This window comes from Anolis carolinensis, chromosome 4 (genome assembly GCF_035594765.1).
Source record: "Anolis carolinensis isolate JA03-04 chromosome 4, rAnoCar3.1.pri, whole genome shotgun sequence".
Taxonomy (NCBI): domain Eukaryota; kingdom Metazoa; phylum Chordata; class Lepidosauria; order Squamata; family Dactyloidae; genus Anolis; species Anolis carolinensis.
Genome location: NC_085844.1, coordinates 248,677,975 through 248,701,266, shown reverse-complemented (window position 1 = coordinate 248,701,266; position 23,292 = coordinate 248,677,975). Strand labels below are relative to the sequence as shown.

General features: G+C 43.5%; 1 protein-coding gene across 3 annotated transcripts in view; it reads right to left on the bottom strand.

Annotated features, from left to right (window-relative positions):
• Positions 1-4,852: 4,852 nt before the first annotated feature.
• The window catches only part of snph (syntaphilin), a 60,011-nt gene continuing 41,571 nt past the window's right edge, over positions 4,853-23,292 (bottom strand). The window contains exons 3-6 of one of the 3 annotated variants that reach the window (XM_008118810.3): positions 21,605-21,695; positions 18,480-18,686; positions 12,303-12,452; positions 4,853-11,168 (exon numbers count right to left, since the gene is read on the bottom strand). In XM_008118810.3, coding sequence (XP_008117017.1) covers positions 9,926-11,168; positions 12,303-12,452; positions 18,480-18,686; positions 21,605-21,648 — 1,644 coding nt within the window. In that variant the 5' untranslated portion in view covers positions 21,649-21,695 and the 3' untranslated portion in view covers positions 4,853-9,925. The remainder of the gene's footprint in view (positions 11,169-12,302; positions 12,453-18,479; positions 18,687-21,604; positions 21,696-23,292) is intronic. The other 2 variants (XM_003226108.4, XM_008118812.3) reach the window with 2 other exon arrangements.

Genomic DNA, 23,292 nt, shown 5'->3' with positions numbered 1-23,292 from the left:
CCCACAATTCCTAACAGCCTACCGGCTGTTAGGAATTGTGGGAGTTGAAGTCCAAAACACCTGGAGGGCCCAAGTTGGCCCATGCCTGATCTATATCTATATTTGAAAATCTCATCTTTTATGGTTTCCCTTCCAGGTCTTAGCATGGGACACTTATCTCTGGGCGCATCTACACTGCAGAATGAATGCAGCTTGACTCCACTTTAACTGACAGGGCTCAATGCTATGGAATCCTTGGCTTTGTAGAGGCACCAGCACTTTTTGGCAGATAAGGCTTTGTGAAACTAGGTAAAGGTAAAGGTTTCCCCTGACATTAAGTCCAGTCGTGTCCGACTCTGGGGGTTGGTGCTCATCTCCATTTCTAAGCTGAAGAGCCAACATTGTCCATAGACACCTCCAAGGTCATATGGCCAGCATGACTGCATGGAACGCCGTTACCTTCCCGCTGCAGCGGTACCTATTGATCTACTCACATTTGCATGTTTTCGAACGGCTAGGTTGGCAGAAGCTGGAGCTAACAGCGGGCGCTCACTCCGCTCCTGGGATTTGAACCTGGGACCTTTCGGTCTGCAAGTTCAGAAGCTCAGCGCTTTAACACACTGAGCTACCAGAGGCTCCTTGGGAAACTATAGCTCCCATAATCCCACAGCATTGGACCATGGCAGTTAACGTGTCAATTTGCATTATAGTGTAGATAAATGTTCAATCTTGCATTGCTAAGATTTGGAAAGGATGGCATGAAAGGAACTAGATAAAATCCTCAAATGTAAATAAGACAGATTCCAGCATAAATAAATACCAAAATCATCCTCATCTTATTATCTCCAGTTTCTATGGATGACTGTGATCCAGAAAGCTGATGGGATGAAGGACCAACTCATTTTTAATGTGGTTCTGATGCTTTCATAATCATTTCTCAGATAATATATTTTCAATATGGGTTCACAGTCTTCTATTTGAATAGTACATATAAAGATATTATAGGCTCTAAATTAATATCTGTTTCCTCCTTGCCTTCAGTCTATTAGCTTCCTCTGTGTACATTTTTAAGTTAATTTTACATTGAGATATTGAATCATTGGTTACCATTTATTAACAAAGTTCTCTAAAGGTTCTCCTTTTAAGTGTACAGTTATTTTATCCATTATCAGCAAGTCTGCAATGTATTGTTCCAATTCTGCTAAGGGAGGGACCTCTGAGGTTTTCCAAGGGGGGCTTTTTCAGCTCTGAAAAGGACTGAAAAACTCATCTTATACTCAAGTGTATACAGTACATGCAAAATGTTTAAATCCAGATCTGGTATCTTTGGATATTCTTTTGGAACCTATAGTCTTAAATTGCAGTTTATTCAGCTTCCCCTCTTCTCTGGATAAGAACAAACCCCTTATGCTTACATGATAATACCTGCTACAGAGCAAGGTGCATTCACTCCATTGAGGAGGCCACGGATGCCTTGTTTTGCAAGACCTGAGCAGGGCAATGGATGGCTCTTCTTCCTACAAATGCCATAAGCTAGTTGACTTGCCAGCAAATAATGCAACAATGATCCTTCGACAGAAAGCAGACAACTTTGGAGACCCAAACAGACGTTTTTTATTACAGCCACCAAACAGACAAAGGCTACAGGACAGTGGGGACTCAACCCCAAGAAGAGTATACAGCGTCTAAGTTCTGTTTTTAAAAATATATATTATATAGATTCTGTTTTCTTCTTTCTTTTCAAATATAGTCATACATTTATTTCTCGGCAGAGCTTTGGATCGCCTAACGGACGTGTACACACATTATCCACAAATACATTGCTCAAGAGGCTTGTTCTCCTTTCCACCCAATTCCTCTCTCTCGCTTTCACTACCCAAACACTGCACAAGTTTAAACAGAGGCACGACGACCATCTTTCCGGTTAAACAATCAGAAAACGCAGGCTCCTTCTTATCCATCAGGGCTCCTCTAAATGGGGCAAAATGGGTCAAGAGGTTGGGTGGAAAAATACCCAAAGGACTGGGTTGTTGTATGTTTCCAGGCTGTATGGCCATGTTCCAGAAGTACAGCCCGGGAAAACATACAACAACCCTGTGATCCCGGCCATGAAAGCCTTTGACAAAATATCCAAAGGACTTCTCTATTGCCCCAGACTATTTCATAGTTATTCCTGGACCCAAGCTTTTCAGAAAACCTTTATACAGGATATTTTGAGGAAACCACTGGAGAGAACAGGGGACCCTTTCTTGACAATTCATGTGTCTTAGAAAAAGGACTCCTTCTCTCCATATATCCATTTCCAATAGAGATCAGGATTCGAATCCACTCTCAGCCATGGAAACTCCTTGGGGCAAGTCACACAATCTCAGCCCCAGAAAACCACATGAATTAAAAATGATCCAAACGCACACAACAACAGCCAAGTAGATATTAGGACATTCACTTGAATACTTCTGGCCGTAGATGCTTCAGCTTCAGGCCATGACACATTATTGTGGTGCCTTTCCTGGCTCTGTGGATTCTTTACTTTGGAAGCAATTGCAAAATTGGGTACTTCTCTTTACCTTTTGCAACCTGTGGGCCCATGAAAACCCCTCTCCTTCGTTCCTTGTGACAAACTATCATTGCACGGGTTCATTACTATTACATTTTGTGCCCAGCGTGAAATAAGCAGGTGCCCTCTCAGGCTTGCGACAAAGGGACGAGGTTGCACAAAGGGATTCTCCTTGCCGTGCAAGCGGAAGGCTGTGAAGGTTGTGTGTGCGTTTGTGTATGTTTGTGAGTATGCAAACCTGTGTGAAGAAGGGAGTGCTGTGCGTTATCCAACATCGCCCTGCATGCAGTTGGGTCCCGGTTAAGGCAAACTGGACTGAAGGACCCAACACCCACAGCGGCTTCGAAATCTATGACAAAGATATATAACTTCTCTACATTCTCCAAACCCTTGGGAGCCACTTGGGCCAGTTGCTGGGTCTTTAGCTCCCAAGTTACGTACAAGTACAAGTGTGTACAAGTGGATCTTATATATAAGCTGGGGGCAGATTTTGGGGCTAAAATTATGGATCTTGATGTGACTCATCGATAAGTCGAGGGTATCAATAATACCAAGATGTGGTATTGGGGTTTAGTGCTTCTTTTAGGGTCTCTTGGGATGGACTAAACTCTTACCTTTTTCCATTCCATTCATAGAAGGGGATGGTTCCCTCCTTGATAAGAGTTAAGAGCACAGTACATACACAGACCCATGGACCCAGTTGTTTTTGGATCAATCTTTCAACTAAAAATTCTGGGCTCATACAGGAGTATATACAGTACTTTGGACTTCTTTCCTGTTTAGCAAGCAAGTAGGATCGTGAGAAGTTTCCTTTCTATGTGATTCACCGCTTAACTGAAATGGCGGTGATCAGCTAAAGTGTGAAGCTTTATGGAGAAACTAATAAATAGTTTGGTGTTGAATCTCAAGACGCCTTCAAGACAGTTCAAAACTCCCTACTCATTAATCATAGTGCCAATTTTGTCACACTTCTCCACACTGTTTCTTGGAGGGGATATCGAACAGAATGCTAGAGCTCCATCTGTTTCTTTCGGTGACGCTTAGGGTTAGAAGTTTAAGCAAGAAATCTTTGTTTTGTTTTGCTTGCCATTGCAGCAACCGCAATGGCAAAGGCACATGCTGCTTGCTCTCCATTTTGCCTTCTCCGCAAAGGGCCAGGGCACATGATGTGCAAGGATACCAGCAATGAAAGATGTCTTTTTGTCATACTGTTACATTTCCCCTCACCTATGCATCTTATGCTTGGCACACTTTGCATTGGGTTGCTGTGAGTTTTCTGAGCTATCTGGCCATGTTCCAGAAGCATTTTCTCCTGATGTTTCATCCACATCTATGGCAGACATTCTCAGAGGTTGTGAGGTCTGTTAGAAACTAGGCAAGTGGTGTTTATGTATCTGTGGAATGATGTCCAGGGTGGGAAAAGGAACTCTTGTCTGACCAGCTTGATTAGCATTGAATAGCCTTGCAGCTTCAAATCCTGACTGTTTCCTGCCTGGGGGCATCCTTTGTTGGGAGGTGTTAGCTGGCCCTGATTGTTTCCTGTCTGGAATTCCCCTGTCTTCTTAATGTTGTTCTTTATTTAATGTCCTTATTTTAGACTTTTAAAAAATACTGGTAGCCAGATTAAACTACTCTGACAACCACCATGTCAGACTACACAGAGAAGCCACTGAAATTCACAAGCATGTGGACAATTTCGACAGAAAGGAGGAAACCATGAAAATGAACAAAATATGGCTACCAGTATTACAAACCCTAGAATTTTGTATGTTGAACTTTTATGACTGTTATTATTGATGTTGATGTTTTATTGCTGATTGATTTGCTTTATTGTTTTGCTTTTGATTTTATACTGTTGTGCCCGGGCATGGCCCCATATAAGCCGCCCCGAGTCCCTTCAGGGAGATGGGGCGGGGTATAAGAATAAAGTTATTATTATTATAAAATCAGGACAGTAAATAAAACAATATTCAGAGATCCGGGGAAATCCAGACAAGAAACAATCATGGACAGCTAACACCTCCCAACAAAGGATTCCCTCGGGCAGGAAGCAACCAGGCTTCAAAGCTGCAAGGCTTTTCAATGCTAATCAGTGTGGCCAGTTGCAACATTCACACTTGCCTCAAGCAGACAAGAGTTCTTTCTCCCACCCTGGGCCTTATTCCACAGATATATAAACCCCACTTGCCCAGTTTGCAACAGACCTCACAACCTCTGAGAATGTCTGCCATAGATGTGGATGAAGCATCAACAAGCAAAACCTTTCTGCCTGTCACTATTCGTGTGAGCCGGATCCTGCCTTTTCCAGATATATTTGCAATATACAGACCGAGACCTCGGATTCCACCGCAAGCTCTGCTTCAGTGGTGGCCCTTCACAAGGACAGACTATAAAAACCCATAGCAAAAATTGTACATTTGTGTGGAATTGTCCCTTCCGGCATCACAAAAGACACACCCTTTGTGTGAACATACAGTTATCTGCAAAAGCAAGCTGAAATTAGTAAAGGGGAGAAGTGGCAAATCTCAGGGCCTTTTCCTGTCTGGTTTTTCAAACAAGTCCCAAAGTGGGAACAATTCAGAAGAGGGTTGCTGTGAGTTTTCTAGGATGTATGGCCATGTTCAAGAAGCATTCTCTTCTCATGTGTCGCCCACATCTATGGCAGGCATCCTCAGAGGTTGTGAGGTCTGTTGGAAATTAAGTAAGTGGGGTTTATATATCTGTAAAAAGTCCAGGGTGGGAGAAAAATCGCTTGTCTGTTTGAGGTGAGTGTTATTATAGCAATTGGTCATCTTGATTAGCATTGCATGGCCTTGCAGATGCAAGTACTGGCTGCTTTCTGCTTGGGGGAGTCCTTTGTTGGGAGGTGTTAGCTGGCCCTGATTGATTCATGACTGCAATTCCCCTGTCCTTTGAATGTCCTGATTTTAGAGTTTTTAAAATACTGGTAGCCAGATTTTGTTCATTTTCATGGTTTCCTCCTTTCTGTTGAAATTGTCCACATGCTTCTTGTGGATTTCAGTGGCTTCTCTGTGTAGCCTCACACGGTGGTTGTGAGAGTGGTCCAGCCTTTCTGTGTTCTCAAATAATATGCTGCGTCCACTCTGGTTCATCAAGTGCTCTGCTATGGCTGAGAAGGAGTCTAGCGTATACCATGGAGCTGTGGACAAGACTACATAGAGACCACCAAATGCAGCGCAGAAACATAAATCCAGAAACATGAAAGGCACTGCAGACTCACTCAACCAGAGAAATCAGCCATAGCAGAGCACCTGATGAACCAACCTGGACATAGAATATTATTTAAGAACACAGAAATGCTGGACCGCTCTAACAACCACCATGTCAGGAACTGTCACCATTGTTTCATGTCCAGAATTCCTCTGTTTTCTGAGTGTTGTTCTTTATTTTCTGTCCTGATTTTAGAGGTTTTTTTTAATACTGTTAGCCAGGAAATCATGAAAATGAACAAAATCTGGCTACCAGAATTAAAAAACTCTAAAATCAGGACAGTAATTAAAGAACAACATTCAGAAAACAGAGGAATTCCAGACATAAAACAATCAGGGCCTACTAACATCTCCCAACAAAGGATTCCTCCAGGCAGGAAGAAGCCAGGCTTTGAAGCTGCAAGGCTATTCGCTGCTAATCAAGGTGATTAATTGCAACATTCACCATTGCCTCAAGCAGACTAGAATTCTTTCTCGCAACCTGGACATCATTCCACGGATAAATATACCTCACTTGCCTCATTTTCAACAGATCTCACAACCTCTGAGGATGCTTGCCATAGTTGTGGGCAAAAGGTCAGGAGAGAATGGTTCTGGAACATGGCCAGACAGCCCAGAAAACTTGCAGCAACCCAGTGATTCTGGGCATAAAAGCCTTTGATAACAAATTCAGAAGTACAGTAGAGTCTCACTTATCCAACACTCGCTTATCCAACGTTCTGGATTATCCAACGCATTTTTGTAGTCAATGTTTTCAATATATCGTGATATTTTGGTGCTAAATTCATAAATACAGTAATTACTACATAGCATTACTGCGTATTGAACTACTTTTTCTGCCAAATTTGTTGTCTAACATGATGTTTTGGTGCTTCATTTGTAAAATCATAACCTAATTTGATATTTAATAGGCTTTTCCTTAATGCCTCTGCATTATCCAACATATTCGCTTATCCAACATTCTGTTGGATAAGTGAGACTCTACTGTAACTGGATGTTTATTTCTAATTTTGAATTCCAGATAAGAAGAACTCACATCTTTTAAGTTACTGCAATGTTAACCTTTGGGGACTAAAGGAAAATTTCACAGGATATTCAGAATTCTTATTCTCACCGTAACCCATGACCCAAACCTTCATATGTTTAAGCTCAAGTGAGATCAAAGCACGTCTCCAACCAACTGGCCTTTTGGCTTTTTCTCCAAAGTTTGCAGGACTAGTGAAAAAAGCAGCTGGGGGGCTAGAGAGAGGCATCATCCAAGTACCTTAATGTTGCTTCGCTTCTTCGGTCCTAAAAAGGAATCAATCTGACCAGCAGCACCGAAGAAGGCTGCCCATTGGAACACACAACCCACCCAGATGGGTGCAGCCGGGACATTCGTCCGAAAGGGTTCAAGTTTGCCAAAAAAAAGTGAACATAGTGCAAAGCGAGACAGGAACAAACTTAAGGACTTCTTCGCCGCAGCCCCCAAGACGGGAACACGGCAGGTTTCGCTATCCGAGGTATATATATCTAGCTTCTCCCAGTCTTTTCGCTGGAGCAGCGTCCAAGAAACGGAGCAGAAGAAGCACAGTTCTTTTCCCTCCGGTTGGCAGAGCACAGAGTCCTAAAAAGTCCTATGGATGTGGTTTCTGGAGGAGAAGGGCAAGTGACATTTCCGTGGTCGTCAAAAGTGATTTTTTCAAAAAAAAGTTTTGCATTCGTGAGCCACTACATTCCACAACACTCTTAAACAGGAGGCAGAAGTGCCGGATTATCTCTCTTATTCTCCAACTCCTTTTTTTGGAGCTTAGTTCAGAATAAGTCAAAGCAAGTCCATAATCAAAGTTTTAAAAGTTGCATATCCTCGGCGCCTTTCTGCTTACATTTTGTCATTGGAGAACCTCAATCACTTGGGGGGTTCAAGGCCCTAAAAAGTTAGGTTTTCACCTGAACATTGAGATATGGAAGTTGGGGGAGACTGTTTCAAAGATTGCATGGAGTGCCTTAAGAAGATCTGGTCCATCAGAAAGATAGATAGATAGATAGATAGATAGATAGATAGATAGATAGATAGATAGATAGATGATCGATAGATAGGGATTTGGGGACCTAAAGAGTTAGGGTTTTATGAGGAAAAAGATAGCTAAACATTTAGCCCTAGGAAGATGCAAAGTTCAGGACTGTTTCTAAGAAAATCTGGCACATTCATGGAGATAGATCAGGCATGGGCAAACTTGGGCCCTCCAGGTATTTTGGACTCCAACTCCCACAATTCCTAACAGCCGGTAGGCTGTTAGGAATTGTGGGAGTTGGAGTCCAAAACACCTGGAGGGCCCAAGTTTGCCCATCACTGCCATAAACCAACAAATAGGTCCTGCTATTATTTGATAATCAATAGAAGAAAGAAGCTACACCCAACTAGATATTTATGACTAATTCCTTTTTGCAACGACTAAAGCATTCCTCAGTTGCATTGTGATTGCAACATGGAATTATTTCCTTTTTGTAATGCAACACTGATATACTTAAAGAGAGTGAATGTGGAGGAGGAAGATCACACGGTTCAAGTGCAGGCGTATGCTGTGCCTCGTGGTCGTTTCTGGGTGCTGAAATGATGTGTTGGGGTGCTTAGCATTAATAGCTAAACCATTAACTTATACTATTCCGTTGCTCTTTTTATAAAAAAGTAACTAGCAAATAACTATCTCAGGCAATTGAAACAAAAGCTTTTCTTTGAAAAACTTTTGATTAGAACAATGAATGCTTTTGAAGGTTTTTTGGAACTATAACTAAGGATTAAAAAACTTTCTAAGTTTTGACAGATGGATAGACCCTACAGGTCAAAATGCACTCTCCTGTTCCGAAGCCAGCTTTGCATGAGAGATCCAGCTATTCCTGTAAAGCTGACATTGGAAAGTAGGAGAGGAAGCAATTTTGGGCTCTGAACTGTAACTCCCATTATCATCATCATCATCATCATCATCATCATCATCATCATCATCATCTGAGCCTGCTCTGGGGCTGATGGGAGTTGTAGTCCAGTACCATAAAGGAAGTATGAAGGAAACAGAGCAAAAGCAGGGAGTGAAGATGAGGCAAGCTCAGGATGTGTCCACACTTCCCAGTAGCATTATCCCACTTTAACTTCCATGACTCCCTCCTATAGCATATTGGGATTTGTAGTCTAGGAAGTCTAGGTAGGTAGTCTAAGTAGGTAAGGGCAGAGCCCCGGTGGCGCAGTGGGTTAAACCGCTGAGCTGCTGAACTTGCTGACCAAAAGGTTGGCGGTTCAAATCTGGGGAGCGGGGTGAGCTCCCGCTGTTAGCCCCAGCTTCTGCTTACCTAGCAGTTTGAAAACATGTAAATATGAGTAGATCAATAGGTACCGCTCTGGTGGGAAGGTAACAGCGTTCCATGCAGTCATGCCAGTCACATGATCTTGGAGGCGTCTACGGACAATGCCGGCTCTTCGGCTTAGAAATAGAGATGAGCACCAACCCCCAGAGTCAGATACGACTGGACTTAATGTCAAGGGAAAACCTTTACCTTTACCTAGTCTATTGAGCAACTTATCCTTCTCTCTGCAGAGAATTTTAAATAGCTGATGGTCAGAGCTCTCTGATATGGAACCATGGCAGTTAAAGTGGTATTGAAGTGGTACTACTGTGCAATATGGACACCATCTCTGGTTCAGCTGAGAAAAACTGGGGAGGGGAAAGAGTTAAGCTAAGGATGCAGAAAACGTGCTTCAAAACATCAAGAGTGAAAAGGAGAAAAAGTTTGGCTCATCCAGCATTTCAGGAAAAAAAATGATGGCAACTCTCTTCAAGTGAAAAGTCAGTTCCCTGGAGCTGTACCAACTAGAAGGTAAGCATCCTTCAGCACAATGGAGAAAACCGCCCTCTCCCATTACGGACGTCTAGAAAACAAATCTAGAAACAGCAGCCATGTCTTCTCCTAAGTCTTTTGCATAAAAGAAGTAAGTTGCAGCAGGTCAGAACTCTCCTCAAGTTGCCCCCAAATAAATATATTTAAAAAAAACGTTTCAAGTGCATGGATGGAATTTACAATCAGCGGTCAGCTCAATCTGAACTGTTTCCCTCCCCGCATAGATCGGCTTCTCTGGAGAAAGAGCCTGTGCGTGTGAAGCAACTGATGGGCTGGACGGTGACGGGGATCACGGCTGAGGACAAGAGCCGCTGGGGGCGGCCACGGAGCGGCAGCTGATCTTGCGGATGGAGTGCAAAGCCACGGTGCAGCAGCCCCTGAGCAGGGAGCTGATGTTGTAGATAGGTTGACCTTGCCTTCTTTGGGAACGGCACAGCCAGGCCACCGTCGGCACCGCCGGGACCACCACGGCTAAAAGATCCACGATGAAATGGCGGCTCCAATATGTTCTGGGCTCCATTGTGGATGCTGCTGCGGATGCCTCTGGGGCGGCCTCCGAAGCCTCCTCTTCTGGAGCACAGACGATGCTCACCGAATGGCTCTCCAGTTCGTGCACCGCAGAATTGCCGCACTCTTTGGAGACTGATTCCCTATCAGGATTATCTCCTTCTTCCTCAGCGTTGATGATAACATCTGAGCTGGGGTTGTCAGTTGCAAAGTCTCTCATCTCTGGGAGTGACTGGGAACCAACCTTGGAGCTCTTTACCTCCGGAGCATCCTCTATTTCGGAGTCCCGTGCCATGATTGGATTGGCCACACCGCAGGCTTGGGATTTCTTGACCTTTTCCACAATGGTGTCAAGATCCGGCTGGTAAGGTACAAAGTCCGTCTGGATGGCTTGCTCCTGCATGCAGCTGACTTGAACGGCGGCCTCCACGCTCTGCTGGGACCCCATCAGTTTCTCGTACGTGGAGCTGGTTGGGACCCGGGAGCCCAAAGTGGAGTTGGTCTGGAGGGAGATTTCATCAGTGCCACAGTCCACACCGGAGGAGATGAGGCTGCTCTGATCCAAGAAATCCGTCCGGCTCAAGGAGTCGTCTGCTGCGGCGAAACCGCTGTCCGCTGCATCATCCACCGAGATGGTCTGGGAACCACCGATGTTCCGGTCGGCAGCTCCTTGGTCACTGAGCTTGGTGTAAGTCGAGCTGCGGGTCAGGGATCGGGCCGGGGATCCGCCTGCCGACTCGGCCGCCCCTTCCTCTTTCCCTGCCCCATCTTGGGCCACCTCCATGGTCTGCAGCAAAGTCTCCAGCTTCTTGTTTTGGATGTTGATGTCCACAAAGTACTTCTGGAGGCCCTTGTCCTTCTCAATCAGGTTGTTCTTGACCGTGTCGATGACTTGCTTGAGCTGCTTGATCTCTTTCCGGGCTTCTTTCAGAGCCAGCTGGGCCTCCACCCGATGGCATTCCTCCTCGATCCAGTCCTCCTGCATCCGGGAGAGCTGGGTCTTCAGGTCGTCGATCTCAGAATCCCTGTGGCAGACACACAAGTCATGACTCCTTATCCCAATCCATCACAAACAAAAGCCATTCCATATCTATTCCATACCAAGCACAAACCCAAATGTTTGGCACCAGAGATTTAATTCCTACAAAGTAGTTTGTATTGGCCAGTTTTTGCAAACTGGCTCAGGGTGCATCTACCAATGGTTCCCAAACATTAATTTTCCAGATATTTTGGACATCAGCTTCCAGAATTCCTGACTGCTAGCCAAGCTGGCCGGGGATCTTGGGAGCTGAAGTACAAAACACTTGGACGACCAAAGTTTGGGAACCACTGACTCTATGTTATAGATTTAATGCAATTTGACACTACTTTAACTGTATTAGCTCAATGTTATGGACTCTTGAAAGTTGTAGTTTTTTAAAGTCTTTAGCCTTCTCTGTCAAAGAGTCCTGGTACTTCACCAAGCTACAACTCCCTAGATTCCATAACATTGACCATTGTAGTTAAAGTGTTGTCAAGCTGTATTCATTCTACAGTACAAAAGTAGCCTCAGTAACTGCAAATTTTATAATAGTGTATGGAATGAACCCAGTATTAATAGGAAATACATCTCTGGAATTTGCATCTGTACATGCAAACCCTCTTATTTTCAAAGGAATGAATGATAGAATTACAGTCCTGAGTTTCTCTGAAGCCAGAAAACTGTCCAAGTATTGCAAGCCACACAGGATTGGAAATAGAGTGAAATTCTATAAATGAATAACCAGCCTACAAAAGGAGCATGGGAAACACCACTGATCATGGGCAATTACAATTCAACTCTGAGAAGCCCCATGAAAAACACCTGAGGCTACTTTGAGAAGAATTACCATCTTCACCAGGGTGTTGAATCCATCTGCTTTTTAATTCAAACTTTAAAGGATCTTTTAAGGTGCTGAGTCTGTTTGGGGTAAGAGGGCTGTCCACTTGGAGAGTGCCTTTCAAGTTTGGACTAAAAACCAGAATGGATTCACTGCCCTTCTTCCTCTGAGTGGTGTCGATGGTGCCAATGGATCTCATTCAGGACTGGCTGGCTGCTCTCTATTCCACCCGGAATGCAATTCTTGTTGTTGTTATATGTCACTTCTATTTGGATTGAGACTCAAAGTGGGCACTGATACCTGTCCTGCAGCCGCTCGTGGGTGTCCTTCAGCCTGGCCCGCAGGTGCCGGATGCAGACCTCCTTCTGCTGGAGTGGGGTGAGGTATTGCTCGGGGGTCGGGGGCTTGATGCCATGGTTGTCGCTGCACAAAAGGTACTTGACGGGCCGCCTGGGAAGAGAAGGAAAGAGCTCAGTTCCTCCAGGGTCTGGCTCACTGGCCCCAGTAAAAAGCTGGGGGTCAGAAGGGGACAATGTGTCCTTAGAGACAGTTGACACTTAAAAACACATAGACATTTTGTCCCACGTTATTTGGTTCACCTTCATCACAGTGTTGGAGGTTTTAAAGCAGTGGTTGGATGGGCATCAGGCAGGGATGGATTCTGGGACTGGAAATTGGGCTGGATAATAGTAATAATAATAAAATTTATTTGTATCCTGCCCCATCTCCCCGAGGGGTCTCGGAGCAGCTCACAACAGTGTAATAGTGCAAACAATAAGCAATAAACATAATGACTTTGGGAGCCCCTGATAATGTTTGGAGTCCATGACACACTTCTCTTTTCACTCCCCTGCTGTGCACTGGTTTCAACCTTGATGAAAAGTATGAAATCGTCCCTCTACATTGGCGGATTTGACTTTTGGGGATATTATTTTATAGCTACAGAATGGGGGACGCTTGGCTCGATAGAAGTGCATGTGAAAAATATCGTGGACAGGTTAAACATGAGCCAACAATGTCATGCAGCGGCTAAAACTGCCAATGGGATTTTGGCCAGCATAAATAGGAGTCTACTGCCTGGGAAGTCATGCTTCCCCTCTATTCATGCATTACTGATTGCATCAGTTCAGTTCTGTTCTGCTGTCTGTTGAGAAGTCAAGTCCTGTGTCCATTGTCAGCAAGTCTGTTTGTCTTGTACAGTAAAACTTTGTATATAGTTTTACCATCGTCTCTGATGTCTCTTCGTCCTCCATTCCACTGACTCCATCTACTGCTGCGCTGCAAATTACTCTGACATATTCTGCATTGGTCAGACCACACCTGGAATTACACTGTGTCCCATTCTGGGCACCCCAATTGAAGGGAGATGTTGACTCTAAGCTGGAAAGTGTCCAGAGGAGAGTGACTAAAATGATCAAGGGTCTGGAGAACAAGCCCTATGAGGAGTGGCTGAAAGAGCTGGGCATGTTTAGCCTGCAGAAGAGAAGGCTGAGAGGAGACATGATGAGGGCCATGGATCAAGATGTGAGGGGAAGTATAGGGAGGAGGGAGCAAGCTTGTTTTCTGCTGCCCTGGAGACTAGGATGCAGAACAATGGCTTCAAACTACACGAAAGGAGATTCCACCTGAACATTAGGAAGAACTTCTTCCCTGTGGGAGCTGTTCAGCAGTGGGACACTCTGCTCCAGAGTGTGGTGGACGCTCCTTCTTTGGAGGCTTTTGAAACAAAGGCTGGATGGCCATCTATCGGGGATGCTTTGAATGTGATTTTCCTGCTTTTTGGCAGAATGGGGTTGGACTGGATGGCCCACGGGGTCTCTTCCAACTCTATGATTCTATGTTTATTTATACCCGGCTTTTTCTCTCCACAAGGAGACTCATCCATGGATATGATTAAAATGTTCTCTCTAGAAATCTCTAGTTCTTCCAACATGACTCTTTGGCAAATGCCTTCCAATTGTACTGGAGAACCTAGAGATTTCTTGTAAGAGCACCTCTGTAGGAATTTCTATGTCCTCAAGTGTGATTCTGTGGGAAGTTTCCACCAAAAATTGATCACAGAGTCATTCTGGAAAATCTTGACATTTCTCGAGAGGAGTGAGGGGTTCCTTATTCAAGAAACCAGAAGCATTTGGGATTTTTGGGGGTTTTTGTTTATATTTTGGAATACCTGTATGTGCCTGTAGATACATAATGAGATACTTCGGAGGTGGGGCCCAATATATTTTAAAATAATGCTGTGCCTGAAACAAAGTCAGTGTACATTGTGGCTACATGGGGTCAGCCACCCACATGGACAATTCTGGATTTTGGAATTCCAGATAAGGGATGCTCAACCTGTAAAACAAAAACAATGGAAGATCAGCACCAAGGCTCTCACACTTCCAAGAGATCTATGTTGCTTCTCTTGGCAAATACCTGCATAGTGATAATTTTATAGAACAGTCAACGATCTACATTCATTGGGGTTAGGGGCTTCTGGAATGAGCTTTGTGTATTCCAAGTAGATCAGAACTTACTTAGTCCTAATCTTTTTTTTATACTGGTTTTAAACCACTTCATTGGATGTGTTGCAATAGCAGATTCCCAGATTAGTTTAGTGTTTGCACCTTATTTTATTTTTTTGGTTATTCAATATTTAATGTTTATTTTACTTAAGCGATATTTGTTTTAACTGTTCTAATGTAGCACAAATCCTATGTAAAATCATACTATGTATTTTTGATATTAATATTGAAATCTGAAATATATACAGAAAGTCTTTACTGCACAAAAGTGCAAAACTATGGTGAACTTCCACTGGAAGCAGAGCACAGAGTCAGACTTGAGGACCTAGAAGTTTCTGGCGAAAACATTTTAAATCAAATCTGAATAATCAAATCCCCCAAATTCAAAACCGTAAATGTGGAGGGACACCTGTATTACCCACGGTGCTGAATCTTTTTGGGAGAAACGGTTCAGCACCTTGGAAAGCTCCACGAAACATCCATAGTGGACTTACTGCTCCAAAGACTTCAGAATTGTCCCCTGCGGCCACTTTTGAGCTTAAATTGTTCAGCACGCTTTGCCCTTGTCTTCTAGATTTCTGTCTCCAAACCAGAGAGAAAAGAACAAGGACACTCAACTGCATGGGATGCTTTGGTGGTGCCTTTTCCCCAGAGAGGAGGATAACATGGCGATGTGTAGCGGACAAATCACACAGCAAATGGAGAGATACAGAAAACTGGCTGGAAGCAGGAGCTTGACAGACATTCAAAACAAAGGTACCTCCATTTTCTTGCAGGACACATGGATTTTGAAAAAAATTGGCTTATTGTGGAAACAAGGATTGGAGATACAGCTTTAGAGGAGACCCTTTTCCCCATGGTAATAACTCTTTCTGGAGTGAATTTCCCTTCTGAGGGGTAGATTACTCTCACTTCCTGTTGCCTCACCCTCATTTTTAATTATGAATTGTTTGCATGTTGGATATTTGTAATTCAGACAATGCCTATAGTATGGTAGCCATATATAAATACCGTATGATCCTTTATCTGCCGGACCAGTGTCTGCAGTTTCATTAAAAGCTATGTGGATTTAACTTTAATAAGTTGCATCGTTACCATCCTTCCCTCTGCACTCTGTTTAAAAAAATGACATGCAGATGTGCTTATGCCCATGTATGTCACAAACAGGATTCCAGATGGAATTCTGGAGACAATTTCTGCTGGAAACAATATGGCAACCAATTGCCTTGGTAGTTTTCTTTTAAAAAGTACTATTTCTAATTATATTGTTAGTTTAGTTCTATTTCTAATTTTTGCATGATCTCAGTTTTATAATGGTGCCTTCATAAGCTGACTTTTGCCCATGTAGAGCAGCAAACAGGATTCCAGCTGGAATCCCGAAGATGATTTCTGTTGGAATCAGTAGAACACCCAGTTGCCTTGGTTCACAGTTTAGTTATGGCTTTAATTTTTTGTGCAATGCAAATTTCATAGCGATGCCTCTTTAACCTTGATAAGCTGCATTGAGACTCAAACTGTGGGGAAAGACATCATCATTGTGTAGCATCCCTCTAGACCAGGTATGGGCAAACTTTGGCTCCCCAGGTGTTTTGGACTTCAACTCTCACAATTCCTAACAGTTGGTAAGCTGGCTGGGACTTCTGGAAGCTGAAGTCCAAAACACCTGGAGGACCAAATTTTGCTCATGCCTGCTCTATACCTTATCCAAAAAAGCTGTATGGATAGGTTTATGCTAACGTAAGTTATGAACAGGATGCCAGCTGGAATCTTACAGTTGATTTCTGAAACAATAAGGTGGCCTGTTACCTTGTTGGTTTTGTTTATAATGCTATTGCTAGTTTACTTATGGTTTTGAGCTGCTTTGAGTTTCCTGCAGGCAAGATCATCATTGTAATCATAATGGTGCATCCCTCTGCACCCAGTGCAAAAATGATGTGCTTATATTAACGTAAGGATCCTGCAGGTGATTTCTGTTGGCAACAATATGGTGGCCTGTTGCCTTAGTGGTTTTATTTTTAATTTTAATGCTATTGTTAGTTTAGTTGTGAGTTTGAGCTGCCTTGAGTTTCTTGGCAGGAACATCATCATCATGGTGCATCCCTCTGCACCCAACTCCAAAGAAGGATGTGCTTATGCTCATGTAAGTCACAAACAGGATGCCAGATGGAATCCTGCAGGTGATTTCTCTTGGAATCAATATGGTGGCCTGTTGCGTCAATGTTTTTGTTTGTAATGCAATTGTTACTTCAGTTGTGGTTTTGAGCTGCCTTGAGTTTCCTGGAGGGAACATCATCATCATCATCATCATCATCATCATCATCATCATCATCATCATCATGGTGCATCCTTCTGCACCTGGCCCAAAAAAGGATGTGCTTATGCCAATGTAAGTCACAAACAGGATGCCAGCTGGAATCCTGCAGGTGATTTCTCTTGGAATCAATATGGTGGCCTGTTGCATTGGTGGTTTTGATTTTAATGCTATTGTTAGTTTAGATGTGGCTTTGAGCTGCCTTGAATTTGTCATCATCATGATGCACCCCTCTGCACCTAGTCCAAAAAAGAATGTGCTTATGCCAATGTAAGTCACGAACAGGATGCCAGCTGGAATCCTGCAGGTGATTTCTCTTGGAATCAATATGGTGGCCTGTTGCATTATTGTTTTTGTTTGCAATGCTATTGTTACTTGTGGTTTTGAAGTGCCTTGAGTTTCCTGGAGGGAACATCATCATCATCATCATCATGGTGCATCCTTCTGCACCTGGTCCAAAAAAGGATGTGCTTATGACAATACAGGATGCCAGCTGGAATCCTGCAGGTGATTTCTGTTGGAAACACTATGGTGGCCGGTTGCATTGGTGGCTTTGATTTTAACACTCTTGTTAGTTTAGATGTGGCTTTGAGCTGCCTTGAATTTGTCATCATCACGATGCACCCCTCTGCACCAAGTCCAAAAAGGATGTGCTTATGCCAACCTAAGTCACAAACAGGATGCCAGCTGGAATTCTGCAGGTGATTTCTGTTGGAAACAATATGATGGCCTGTTGCCTTAGTGGTTTTGTTTTTAATGCTACTGTTAGTTTAGATGTGGTTGAGCTTCCTTGGGTATCCTGGAGGGAATATCATAATCATAGTGCATCCCTCTGCACCCAGTCCAAAAAGGATGTGCTTATGCCTATCCAAGTCACAAAAAGGATGCCAGCTGGAATTCTGCAGGTGATTTCTGTTGGAAACAATATGGTGGCCTGTTGCCTTGATGATTTCGTTTTTAATGCTATTGTGGTTTTGAGCTGTCTTGAATTTTGTGGTGGGAACATCATCATTGTCATCATCATGGTACATCCCTCTGCACTCAGTCCAAAAATGATGTTCTTATGCCAACCTAAGTCACAAACAGGATGCCAGCTGGAATTCTGCAGGTGATTTCTGTTGGAAACAATATTATCATATTGATGTTGCCTAGATGTGGTTGCCTTAGTGGTTTTGTTTTTAAAGCTACTGTTAGTTTAGATGTGGTTGAGCTTCCTTGGGTATCCTGGAGGGAATATCATAATCATAGTACACCCCTCTGCACCCAGTCCAAAAAGGATGTGCTTATGCCGATCTAAGTCACAAACAGGATGCCAGCTGGAATCCTGCAGGTGATTGCTATTGGAAACAATATGGTGGCCTATTGCCTTGATGATTTTGTTTTTGTTTTGAGCTGTCTTGGGTTTCGTGGTGGGAACATTATCATTGTCATCATCATGGTGCATCCTTCTGCACCCAGTCCAAAAATGATGTTTATGCCAACGTAAGTCACAAACAGGATGCCAGCTGGAATCCCATGGGTGATCTGTGCTGGACACAATAGGGTGGGCGGAGGCCTTGTTGCCCAGCCAGGGCCTTGCATGTTGTCTTTCTCTGGGGAGCGGAGGGTGGAGGTGGAGATGGGGCTGTGGGAGGGTCCCTGGCCGGAGCCGAGGGTTACCTTGGGGTGGGGCTGCTGTCGCTGCCCTTGCAGGAGCCGGAGTTGCTGCTGCTGCTGAGCGAGGAGGTGCCGTAGGTGTCCCGCATGCTGACAGGTGGGGAGGGACGCCTGGAGGCAGGAAGAAGAGGCTGTTTCTCGGTGGGAGTGGCAGGGGCCGTGGCAGACTTAAAGAACGAGGCAAAGCCACTCCTTTCGTAAAACTCGTGGCTTTGGAATTAAAAGAAATTAAAGGAAAAGAACACACACACACACCAACAAAACAAACACAGAGATACACGAGACAGAAAGAAGAAGAAGAAGAAAAGAAATAAAAGGACAAGAACAAAACAAGCAGGGGTTCAAAATGGAACACGGCAAAAGCTCGCGCTGCAAACAGGTTAGTGAAGCAGTAGCAAAGGCAAGCCTGAGGAAGGGGCCAGCCCTCCCCACCCCAATATAATATAATATAATATAATATAATATAATATAATATAATATAATATAATATAATATAATATATAATGGGGGCACTCTGTTGAAATCTGCTTTCTTGGTTAGGAGCCATGGCACTCAGCAAATGCAACCCATTATTTTGGTAGAACATAATATATGACATTGGCTTGACTTCATGCAGATTTAAACTTACAATGGGTGCATTTTCATTGGCATTTATCCTGTAGGGAGGCCAAATCAGCTCCATAGCGGTTGCACAATTCGGATCAAGACCACTCAATGCAACCTTGAATTGCATCAACAGAAGTTGCAGGATACTTTGGAGCTTTTCCCCAAAACCAGAATGAAGTATGACTTTGGGGATGTATAAGTAGTTGTGCCGTTTCCTATTTGGGAAGTGGCTAGTACTGCCGTTGATATCACCATCCTAATAGGGGATGACACCAACTTTTCCCAATAGATCTGGTGTTTGCGATGCCCATCGGGCATGAAAATGGCACTGGACATTGTGTGATGCCTTTAATGATGATACCCATAGTGATGGGGCACTTGCAGAAGGGAAAGGGAAAAGGGTGAGTGATTGCTCCTTTCTCCTTCCCCTTTCTGTAGATATTATCCGTAGATAGTTTCCAGTGTCCTTTTTTTGTCCAGTGGGCACTGCAAACACTGGATTGACAGAGGCAAGAGAAGGATTGTGGTCAAGCCGTGCCAAACTGGTTCCAGTGCCACTAAGAATTACGGCTGTCATACAACTCTTGAGCTGGCCTCTAGTTATGCTGGTCCAGCATTATAATTATAATGCTGATTAATAATAATAATAATAATAATAATAATAATAATAATAATAATAATAATAACAGTCGCATTGACGAAAAACAGGAAAAACTCAGCCGCTATCAGGACCTCAAGACTGAACTTCAAAGACTCTGGCAGAAACCAGTACAGGTGGTCCTGGTGGTGATGGGCACATTGGGTGCCATGCCAAAAGATCTCAGCCGGCATTTGGAAACAATACACATTGACAAAATTATGATCTGCCAACTGCAAAAGGCCACCCTGCTGGGATCTGCGCACATCATCCAAAAATACATCACACAGTCCTAGACACTTGGGAAGTGTTCGACTTGTGATTTTGTAAAACGAAATCCAGCATATCTATCTTGTTTGTTGTGTCATACAATAATAATAATAATAATAATAATAATAATAATAATAATAATAATAATAAGTAACACCATTTTTGTTCCTGGGTTATAAATGTCATTTCCTAATTGGTTCTATCATTAAAACATGGGAAAAGTTTATTAAACAGCAAAAACTTTGTTTTTGCAGGACGTCCTGCTGCACATTTTGCGACCGTTCTTCAATGAATACCTCCTAGAGTCGCAACCAATTCAACCTAGTTTATGGCATCCACAAAAACAAAGTTTCTGGAGTTTAACAACTACTTTCAAAGTATGGCACAATTAAACAGGAAATAACACTTTCAAACCAGGAACAGAAAAGTTTTCAAATTTTGTTACATAGTGTAATATTCCTCTGGAGCATTTCCATAAGCGTTGCCTCAGAAAAATCCTGCAAATTTATTGGGAAGACAGGCGGACAAATGTCAGCATGCTTGAGGAAGCAAAGACCACCAGCACTGAAGTAATGCTCCTACGCCATCAACTTCGCTGGACTGGCCACGTTGTCCGAATGCCCAAAGATCACCGTCTCCCAAAGCAGCTCCTCTACTCTGAACTCAAGAACGGGAAATGTAATGTTGGTAGGCAGGAAAAGAGATTTAAAGATGGGCTTAAAGACAACCTTAAAAAATGTGGCATAGACACTGAGAACTGGGAAGCCCTGGCCCTTGAGCGCTCTAACTGGAGGTCAGCTGTGACCAGCAGTGCTGCGGAGTTCGAAGAGGCACGAACGGAGGACTTAAGGGAGAAACGTGCCAAGAGGAAGGCCTGTCAAGCCAACCCTGACCGGGACTGCCTTCCACCTGGAAACTGATGTCCTCACTGCGGGAGAACATGCAGATCAAGAATAGGTCTCTTCAGCCATCTACGGATCCATCCCCAAGATAGCGAAGATGGAGGACCAATGGACCATCATCCTCGAACTACGAGGGATCGCCTAAGTAAGTAAGTAAGTAAGTAAGTAAGGAAGTAAGTCATTCCTCTGCAAATACAGAAGACTGAAGGTAGTCAAACACATCTCTGGCAAAAAACAATAAGGAAAATAGCAACCTCCCTGAAAACCTTGAAAATTACTAGAAACCCCCTGCTGTTGAGCCCCGACACCTGCCTTTGGTGTTGCAGAAAAGAAGTGTGAATGGCAGCCTCAGTGTTTGCAATGGAGGGCTGGCGTGAGGCGTTTGTACATGCACAAGAACGGGACAGCGTGTGAACGACAGACATGCAGCTTTGCGGAAGCCATGAGAAGCCACCTTCCCCTTCTTTCTCAGAGAGAGGGTCAGGTATCTATGGTTCCCCAAAAGGCACTGTGTAGGGCTTTGCGTTTGTCACGAAGCACGCGGAAAGAGACCTCCTGTCCTACCATGGGACGCTCTCTTGCTCTTTTTGGCACGAGCAAGGCTTGGGGGGAGTGCAGGAAGGAAGGGTCTTTGCTGCCGACTGGCACAAAGGCCGTGGGAAGCCCCACCGGCAAAATAATACGCAAGGGGGGAGCATCCAAATCCTATTTACCTTCGGGATCCCGTGGAGGGTCTTCTGCTTCCGGGCAGGGACATAGCAATGGAGCCGCAGGGCTTGGTGGTGGAGCCAACGGCGACCCCAACTAGGAGGCAAATAGAGAGAAACAGAAAGGAAAGAAAGAAAAACAGATAAAATAAGAGGAGGAGATGGTTTAGTGAGAACCACTATTAGCAGTTTCATGCTTCCAGTGGTAAAATCTGAACTCAAGTTCTCCTTCTTGAACATGACATTTAACTACTTGGCTACTGAAATACATTAACAAACACAAGCACCTTTGATACCGATGATGGGTGCATCTGCATTGTAGAATTAATGCAGTTTGATGTTGTCGAATATTGTACCCTCCACCCCAGCAATTCATAGTTCACCAAGGACACATATGCCAAATAAAATGAAATAATTTCATTTCTGTGATGTCTCTGTTATTATGGATTCATGATGATAGATGGAAGCTCACAATCCAGAATCACCCGCAGAACAAATTTTAACATGCCACTCAGGTTTGCAGAACAAAAATAAAGGAACTTTACTGATTCCAAGAGATAAAAAAGTACAGTAGAGTCTCACTTATCCAACATAAACGGGCTGGCAGAATGTTGGATAAGCAAAAATGTTGGATAATAAGGAGGGATTAAGGAAAAGCCTATTGAACATCAGATTACATTATGATTTTACAAATTAAGCACCAAAACATCATGTTTTACAATAAATTTGACAGAAAAAGCAGTTCAATACCGCAATGTTATGTAGTAATTACTGTACTTACGAATTTAGCACCAAAACATTGCAATGTATTGAAAACATTGACTACAAACACATTGACTACTAAAAGGCAGACTGCATTTGATAATACAGAACATTGGATAAGTGAAGGTTGGATAAGCGAGACTCTACTGTATTTACAATGGTCCCTCTGATTGCTTACAGAAGCCCACAGTCATAAATGTTCCTTTCTCAGTCCACAAATCTGCTTCAGAGAAGAATACAGTCTTGTTTCTTCACCCTCTTTTCTCAGCAGCAAACAGGCCTCAAAATAGCAAGGCCTCTCTGAGTACACACTAGCAGTACTCAGTCAGCAACTGAAAGAACTTTTCCAAACTGGTTCTGGAGCAGCAGAACAGAAACAGTAACAAATCAATCCCCAAGTCTTTGCAGGTTCAGCCAATCGGCTTCATTTTCCAGTTAACACACATAATACAGTGCCTTTGCAAACCATGACATCTGTCACCCTCCGAGATGGACCAGCAACAGCAGACCTCCCTCATCTTTCATTTTATATATATATTTATTAAGATTTGTATTTGAACATGTACAGACCAGATCTACATCAGCGAGTCTCTTACAAAGGCAAAAGCTCCCCAACCTTTTAATAGAATATATCCTTCCTCTCTGTATTATATTAGCTTTTGCCCATATTACATCTTTATCATTTATTCCTTATCATATATATGTGTAGGTGTGCGTGTTAAAAATATGATTCCTGCCAGAGTCAGCCACAGGGTCATCACCTTCCCTTGACCTTACAGATTAATTTCCTGGACGCCCAACAAACGTCACTATGAAGGACTCATTGTGTGTCTGTGTGCACAGCTCAGCAGGACGTTTATGTGCACACATTGAATTCCTTTATTTGACATCCAAAGCTTGATGACAGGAGATCAAGACTAAATCAACAACAG